Source organism: Sinocyclocheilus grahami, unplaced genomic scaffold (assembly GCF_001515645.1).
Source record: "Sinocyclocheilus grahami isolate Dianchi unplaced genomic scaffold, SAMN03320097.WGS_v1.1 scaffold442.1, whole genome shotgun sequence".
NCBI lineage: Eukaryota > Metazoa > Chordata > Actinopteri > Cypriniformes > Cyprinidae > Sinocyclocheilus > Sinocyclocheilus grahami.
The window spans coordinates 2,079,543-2,088,029 of record NW_015505621.1 but is presented as its reverse complement, the minus strand read 5'-3'; the positions used below and the strand labels follow the sequence as shown (position 1 = coordinate 2,088,029).

Genomic DNA, 8,487 nt, shown 5'->3' with positions numbered 1-8,487 from the left:
ATAATAATAATAATAATAATAATAATAATAATAATAATAATAATAATAATAATAATAATAATAATAATAATAATCTTGTAAAAAGCATAGAAAGTGTAAATATGTAAAGACATGTAGAAGAACAAAATATTTATTAATGTAAAATGCATAGGATGCATATAAAATGTATTAATTCATTTTGCACACAATTTCATCAAAATTACAAATGAGGAGAAAGCAATACCTGATTTCAAGAATAAACTAGCATAGTAAAATGTTTTTTTTTTACATTGTGATTAAAATATGATGTAGATTAAATGTAAATATATAAATGAAATCATTATTTTACTTTGTTGAGAGAATTTTGTTATGATTTTGAAAGAGTATTACAGTTCAGCATGCAGAAAATCATTTGATCAATCTGAATTGATTAATTGATTGGTTGTCCGTTCTTTTCTCTTTAGAAACTCTGACGTCCTCTTATACATCAGTATAGTCATTATCTGTCCCAGTATTGATTGAACCTGTTGAAACAAATGCATTCTGCTGAGGGCACAGAGTGCTAACTGTGTTGTGTCGAGCAGCATAAATGTGGCAAAACACACTAAACTTGTGAAAACTCATCTAGCAGCAGAATCAGAGTCACATGTTAGGAGCAAGTGAGGTCTAGGTGTTACTTTAACTCTATTGTAATCTGTTTGCTTGTTCTTTGGAGCTTGTAGCCGTTATATATAACCAGATGCTATAACAAATTTTGTATAGTTTTATGTGTGCATTTGAATATTAGACCTGAAAATGAGTTGTTTGGATGAAACGCACACCTTTAGCTTTGCTCTTAACGGTGGTCACGATCACTGCTGCAGTCATGATGAAGAGACCAACAGCAATGAAGGAGAAAATGGTGATGTAGAATGAAGATACTCCTTCATAATGATGATCCAAGCAATGAGTATCTGCAGCAAAATCTGAAAGAAAACACAGGCAACATGTATTGTATGTACTGAACAAATGCACAGTTACATGTTTTGAGACACAGGCCACATACAGTATGATACTGAAAGCTGGGTGTGAACTTAATAAATCATTTAATAATATTAATAAATTAATGAACATGAAATAATGAGCCTATGCAAGTACTGCTTCTTAAGCCATTACAAGGAAACCTCATTAAATACTCAACAGGACAAGAAAAAAAATCTATATTTTAAAGTGTTTAGATTATATTGACATACATGTCCAACATGCCAGCAAAACAGCTACTTTTAAATTATACAGTAGTTTCAGTATATTTTACCTGACAGGCTGTATGTGTAGGTCTCACTCTGACGGTTCACAACAGAATTAATCTGGTGTATGCAGGTGAAGGAAACCGGTGGACTCACTTTCACATCAAACGCACACACGTCATTTGAAAAGCACCGTGGGTTCTTTAAGGCATAGTTGTATTCACTCTTCAGTAACAGCTGGAAAGAGCTCTCAGTGAGCCTCCTTCCAAATGAACACATGACGATCACACGCTCTCTGTCCTCCATCTGCCTGAAAACTGTAATATTTGGCACTGGGACATCTGAATTATGTCCATCTGAGCAACACAATTATTAATTACAAACTGTTTTCCAAACTGACATATTTTTGTATTGCATATTTATTTAAATGTTGATGAGTAAGGAAGTAGGAAATGAGACGTACTCTGAATGCGCCAAAATGGTGCTGTGATATTTGAAAGAATAAAAAAAAGAAATTAAACATAAAAACTGTTGTTGTTTAAAAGTAAAATACAGTTATTAATTTAATAGACAACATTATCAATACAACAGTATGAATCTGCTGACTTACTCTGCGTCTGGTAATACACATTCCTCCTGTAGGGGGTTTGAGCTTCAATAAAACAAAGACAGACACACAGTACACTGAACAGCTGAATATATGAGCATGAAATAACAAACCCATACTATTATACCACTGTATTACTGACATTACACTCTTACAAGGAAACCTCAAATGGGACAACAAATGAATTGTGCTAAATCTAATGCCTGTATATACTGTATTATTTATAATTTGAGACATATCATGTCTAATTAGAACCTTATTTAGGATTCAGTGTTTCCCATGCATTGAATTATTTGTGGCAGCCTGCCACAATATCAAAACTGACCACCACAAATAGATTTTCCAAAAGGCTTTGACTTCATTAAATAAACTTGAGCACTGCACGTTTCAAAATCAAATCATGTAATGCCTTATAAAGCAGCATTTGTGAGCGGAGCGCTGCTTTGTGTACAGCCGTTACTGGGGAAACCTCTATTTCTCCTGCTGGCAGAGAATGAATGATTGGTTGAGAACCATGAGATATTGTACTGGTATCGCTACAGGAACGCCCTTTCACAATTTTTTTTTATCACTCCACTTGTTCTAGCCGGGATGATGAAAATTACAGGCCTCTCTCATCTTTTTAAGTGGGAGAACTTGCACAATTGGTGGCTGACTAAATACTTTTTTGCCCCACTGTATATTGCCGTAGTCATGTGTTTATTAGTCACGTTGAATCAATAAAAGCAGTTGAATCTTCTGTTTATTCAGCTGCAGTGATAGGCATTTTCTGGGTTTCTTCTGTGAGGCGTATTTGGAGTTTCAGCGCGAGAGCGCCCTCTGGCCTTCGGATGGATATTTACTGCTGATCACAGAACCGTGCTTCACTGAAAGATATGCATGACAATCGCAGCTTCTGTCGAATCGTGATCTCGATTCCATTTCGATTTATCGTGCAGCCCTAGCCGAGTCTATGTTTTTTAAAAATAATTATTCACTGAGCTAATCGTAGAGTACGTTAGTTAATATAAGAAGAAACGTCTAGCTTCGCGGTCTCTCTCTCTCTCATTTGGATGCACGTCTTGCCGGATTGTTTCTCTCTTATAACTTCATTATTTATCACTAATAAACTAACTGAAGCAGCACATGCCCTTGATACGAATTCTAAAAGTGACGTATGTTTAACTGTCAACTTGAGCTTTGAATCCGTGGCAGAAGGAAGTAGTTCTGCACAAAAGAGGGTTTTATTAGGCACTCCGTTGTTTCTTGTTTAATTACACACATGTTCCATCGAACTATTGTATAAACGCAAAATCACTCTCGTACTCGAGCGATACCGGCTTTATATCAGCGGCTGTGATTGCCTCCGGCACTCGGCCAGCGGCCTCATGCCTCTGGCCTAATTACAACCATGCTGATATAGAGGCGGTATCGCTCGAGTGATATTGCTCATATATATATACACCCCCGGGGGAAGTGAGTGTACACATATACACATAGAGTGTAAGTCTGTGGGTAACACTGAGGATTTAAGAATATTGTCAGAAAAGTACCTTAACTAATATTGTAAAAAGTAGAGGTTAAAGTGATAGCTTGACATTTCATAAGAAAAAAAACTTTTAAGAGCAATATTATGATGAAAAAAAAGCATTAATATTAGTGTTGGGCAATCCAAATATAAATTAGCATCCAAAATAAAAGTTTTTGTGTACATAATATATGTGTGTGTACTGTGTATGTATATATTTAAGAAAAGTATGTTATGTTTATATATTAAATATATTTATTTAATATAAATTATATGAATATAAATATGTAAATACATGTAAATATTTTCAAAATATCCTGTATTTGTGTGTATTTATATATACATAATAAATATAGGTACACAGTACACACACATATATTATGTACACAAAAACTTTTATTTTGGATGCGATTAATCATGATTGATTGTTGCCCAGCACTAATTAATATGCATCAATACAACATTGTAAATGTACTGACTTGTCGCATAGTAATACGGTTTCCTCCAAAAGGGGGCTTGAGCTTTAAGAACATAAAGAGATTTTTACACAGTTTTAACATTTACTAAATTAAATAGTAATGTTAAATGCTAGTAAGGTTTATTATTTTAAAAAATCAGTTATCTTACTTTATTAGCCAACATTATGCATCAGTGCAACAGTGTTTCCCCTAGGGTTATGGCTTTGGAGGAGTGTGTGTGTATATACAAATGTAAAAATGTATTTACATTTTTCTGTTTATCAAATGAAGGCATAAAACATTAATTTAATTAATTACATTTTTTAATTAATGAAAATTAAACATAAATTTTTTTGGCAAATAAAGGGGATTTAATATTACAATTAAAACATTGAAGAAATATTGTATGATTATTCCTTAAAAATAAGTTTTTAATAATTTGGTAAGGATGATCATGAGAAAAACATTGGTAACACACTACATCGCAATGGACTGAAATCCTGCAGTGCCCGCAAGGTCCCCTTGCTCAAGAAGGAACATGTACATGCCCGTTTAAAGTTTGCCAAAGAACATCTAAATGATTCAGAGAAGGCTTGGGAGAAAGTACTGTGGTCAGATGAGACCAAAATTGAGCTCTTTGCATTAACTGGACTCGCTGTGTTTGGAGGGAGAGAAATGCTGAATATGACTCTAAGAACACCATACCTACAGTCAAGCACGGAGGTGGAAACATTATGCTTTGGGGCTATTTTCTGTTAAGGGTACACCGCATTGAGGGGCAAATGGATGGGGCCATGTACTGTAAAATCTTGGACGAGAACCTCCTTCCCTCAGCCAGAACACAGAAGATGGGCCATGGATAAGTCTTCAAGGATTACAATGTCCCGAAACATGCTGCCAAGGCAACAAAGGAGTGGCTCAAGAAGAAGCACATTAAGTTCATGGAGGGGTCTATAGCCAGTCTTCAGACCTCAATCCTATAGAAAATCTGTGGAGGGAGCTGAAACTTCGAGTTGCCAAACGACAGCCAAGAAACCTTAAGGATTTAGAGAGAATCTGTAAAGAGGAGTGGATCAAAATCCCTCCTGAGATGTGTGCAAACCTGGTGACCAACTACAAAAAACGTCTTACCTCTGTGCTTGCCAACAAGGGTTTCTGCACCAAATACTAAGTCATGTTTTGCTTTGGGACCAAATATTTATTTCACTCACTGAAATGCAAATCAATTTCTAACCTTTACATAATGTGTTTTTCTGGATTTTTTGGTTGGTATTCTGTCGCTATACGTTAAAATAAACTTACCATAAAAATTACAGACCCTTCATTTTTTGTAAGTGGGCAAACTTTCAAAATCAGCAGGGGATCAAATAATGTTTTCCCCACTGTATTTATGTCCTCATTTAGTGAGACGGCAGACGTTAATATCACAGCAACTGTCACACGCTTCAGTACGAGTAGTAAACAAAACCGCGCATCTGACGAGTAGTAAACAAAACCGCGCATTCATTAACACAGAGACAAGTAGAATTCATATTTGAATAGTCTTTTTGCGGCTTAATATTACAAATACTAGTGGGAGTGGGAGTGTGCTCACCACTGTGTATGCGTGCATGTGTGTGTGTGTGTGTGTGTGCGCATGTGCGCAGCGTAGCAGAACTCCGCTGTGCGCGATACAGAGAGCAGAGGAGAATTGTAAAAACTGACCATGTAATTTAAAGATAGAAATGAAATGCCGTCGTGTAAATAAGATAAATAACATAAGGCTATTTAGTTTGTTTAATAAAAGAACAGGATATAGAACTGTTCTATAGGAAAGGTAACTTTAAATGACTTCTGTTGTGATCTGGCACTATTAGTGGTGGAATGGTTCACAGAAAAAAATCGAACCGTACGGTTCTCCACACACGGTTCGGCACGTGCTAGGACCGCGGTTCAACTTAAATCCGACAACGCATCTGTAATATGGTTTGCTATAAATAACACGTAAAACAAACAGGGTTCGGCTGTTTCTGTTGATGGATGCGCATTCTGGCTTCCCAGTACATTACAACAACAGCGATGAGAAAAAAACAACAACAAAAAAACAACCGTGGACAAACCATTCACTCTTGTTCAACGCGAGTGCTGTATGCTGGAATATGAGCAGCCATTTATTCCGTCATCACCTGAGTGCTGATAGCGCGCGCACAGGTGAGACCTGAACAGCACACGTTGATATCTGTGTTTAAACTAAACTCATGTAAGCTTTGCCAGTTTAAACATTTAAGAGCCAGAGGACGCGAGCTCGCGCGTGCAGTGAGAAGATTTGTGCGTGCGCTCATCCGAAGCCTGCAAACCCGCGCCTCAGAACGCGCTCAAATATTAAGCTCTCTCTGAAGTATTGTGTTTAAATGGACAAATTCACACAAACATTATGTCAAAATGCCCGTCTTGGTAAGTATCCTATAGCAGACATAGCCAGCTGAACGTACTGGATCAGTGCATTCTCTTAAAATGACAGCACTTTCTTAAAATTAATCAAACAGCAACAACAAAGAAATCACTCACTGCTCTTGATTGAATAGCTTTTGTAACTTTAATAAAGATTAATCTTTAATTTATACAGTCAAGAGAAATGCTGACTATGACCCCAAGAACACCATCCCTACAGTCAAGCACGGAGGTGGAAACATTATGCTTTGGGGCTATTTTCTGTTAAGGGTACACCGCATTGAGGGGCAAATGGATGGGGCCATGTACTGTAAAATCTTGGACGAGAACCTCCTTCCCTCAGCCAGAACACAGAAGATGGGCCATGGATAAGTCTTCAAGGATTACAATGTCCCGAAACATGCTGCCAAGGCAACAAAGGAGTGGCTCAAGAAGAAGCACATTAAGTTCATGGAGGGGTCTATAGCCAGTCTTCAGACCTCAATCCTATAGAAAATCTGTGGAGGGAGCTGAAACTTCGAGTTGCCAAACGACAGCCAAGAAACCTTAAGGATTTAGAGAGAATCTGTAAAGAGGAGTGGATCAAAATCCCTCCTGAGATGTGTGCAAACCTGGTGACCAACTACAAAAAACGTCTTACCTCTGTGCTTGCCAACAAGGGTTTCTGCACCAAATACTAAGTCATGTTTTGCTTTGGGACCAAATATTTATTTCACTCACTGAAATGCAAATCAATTTCTAACCTTTACATAATGTGTTTTTCTGGATTTTTTGGTTGGTATTCTGTCGCTATACGTTAAAATAAACTTACCATAAAAATTACAGACCCTTCATTTTTTGTAAGTGGGCAAACTTTCAAAATCAGCAGGGGATCAAATAATGTTTTCCCCACTGTATTTATGTCCTCATTTAGTGAGACGGCAGACGTTAATATCACAGCAACTGTCACACGCTTCAGTACGAGTAGTAAACAAAACCGCGCATCTGACGAGTAGTAAACAAAACCGCGCATTCATTAACACAGAGACAAGTAGAATTCATATTTGAATAGTCTTTTTGCGGCTTAATATTACAAATACTAGTGGGAGTGGGAGTGTGCTCACCACTGTGTATGCGTGCATGTGTGTGTGTGTGTGTGTGTGCGCATGTGCGCAGCGTAGCAGAACTCCGCTGTGCGCGATACAGAGAGCAGAGGAGAATTGTAAAAACTGACCATGTAATTTAAAGATAGAAATGAAATGCCGTCGTGTAAATAAGATAAATAACATAAGGCTATTTAGTTTGTTTAATAAAAGAACAGGATATAGAACTGTTCTATAGGAAAGGTAACTTTAAATGACTTCTGTTGTGATCTGGCACTATTAGTGGTGGAATGGTTCACAGAAAAAAATCGAACCGTACGGTTCTCCACACACGGTTCGGCACGTGCTAGGACCGCGGTTCAACTTAAATCCGACAACGCATCTGTAATATGGTTTGCTATAAATAACACGTAAAACAAACAGGGTTCGGCTGTTTCTGTTGATGGATGCGCATTCTGGCTTCCCAGTACATTACAACAACAGCGATGAGAAAAAAACAACAACAAAAAAACAACCGTGGACAAACCATTCACTCTTGTTCAACGCGAGTGCTGTATGCTGGAATATGAGCAGCCATTTATTCCGTCATCACCTGAGTGCTGATAGCGCGCGCACAGGTGAGACCTGAACAGCACACGTTGATATCTGTGTTTAAACTAAACTCATGTAAGCTTTGCCAGTTTAAACATTTAAGAGCCAGAGGACGCGAGCTCGCGCGTGCAGTGAGAAGATTTGTGCGTGCGCTCATCCGAAGCCTGCAAACCCGCGCCTCAGAACGCGCTCAAATATTAAGCTCTCTCTGAAGTATTGTGTTTAAATGGACAAATTCACACAAACATTATGTCAAAATGCCCGTCTTAGTAAGTATCCTATAGCAGACATAGCCAGCTGAGCGTACTGTATGAGTGCATTCTCTTAAAATGACAGCACTTTCTTAAAATTAATCAAACAGCAACAACAAAGAAATCACTCACTGCTCTTGATTGAATAGCTTTTGTAACTTTAATAAAGATTAATCTTTAATTTATACAGTCAAATATGCAATGCTGTTTTACATTTCATTATTTTATTCAATTTCTGTACCTAAAAACTAATGTTAGATCTACCTAAAAAACCTGAAAAGCACTGTTTATTTTATTTGTATCTTTACTCTATTGTATTATTTGTGCTGTTGCTTGTAGTTAGATTATTCTTATTT

At 37.2% G+C, this 8,487-nt stretch overlaps 1 protein-coding gene across 9 annotated transcripts in view; it reads right to left on the bottom strand.

Moving 5' to 3' along the window:
- Window positions 1-342: 342 nt before the first annotated feature.
- The window catches only part of LOC107552172 (uncharacterized), a 33,406-nt gene continuing 25,261 nt past the window's right edge, over window positions 343-8,487 (bottom strand). For 6 of the 9 annotated variants that reach the window (XM_016234003.1, XM_016234006.1, XM_016234008.1 and 3 more), the window contains 5 exons: window positions 1,816-1,857; window positions 1,669-1,689; window positions 1,274-1,561; window positions 801-944; window positions 343-503 (listed from right to left, as the gene is read on the bottom strand). In XM_016234003.1, coding sequence (XP_016089489.1) covers window positions 460-503; window positions 801-944; window positions 1,274-1,561; window positions 1,669-1,689; window positions 1,816-1,857 — 539 coding nt within the window. In that variant the 3' untranslated portion in view covers window positions 343-459. Of the gene's footprint in view, window positions 504-800; window positions 945-1,273; window positions 1,562-1,668; window positions 1,690-1,815; window positions 1,858-3,798; window positions 3,841-8,487 lie in introns of all 9 variants that reach the window. The other 3 variants (XM_016234001.1, XM_016234005.1, XM_016234004.1) reach the window with 1 other exon arrangement.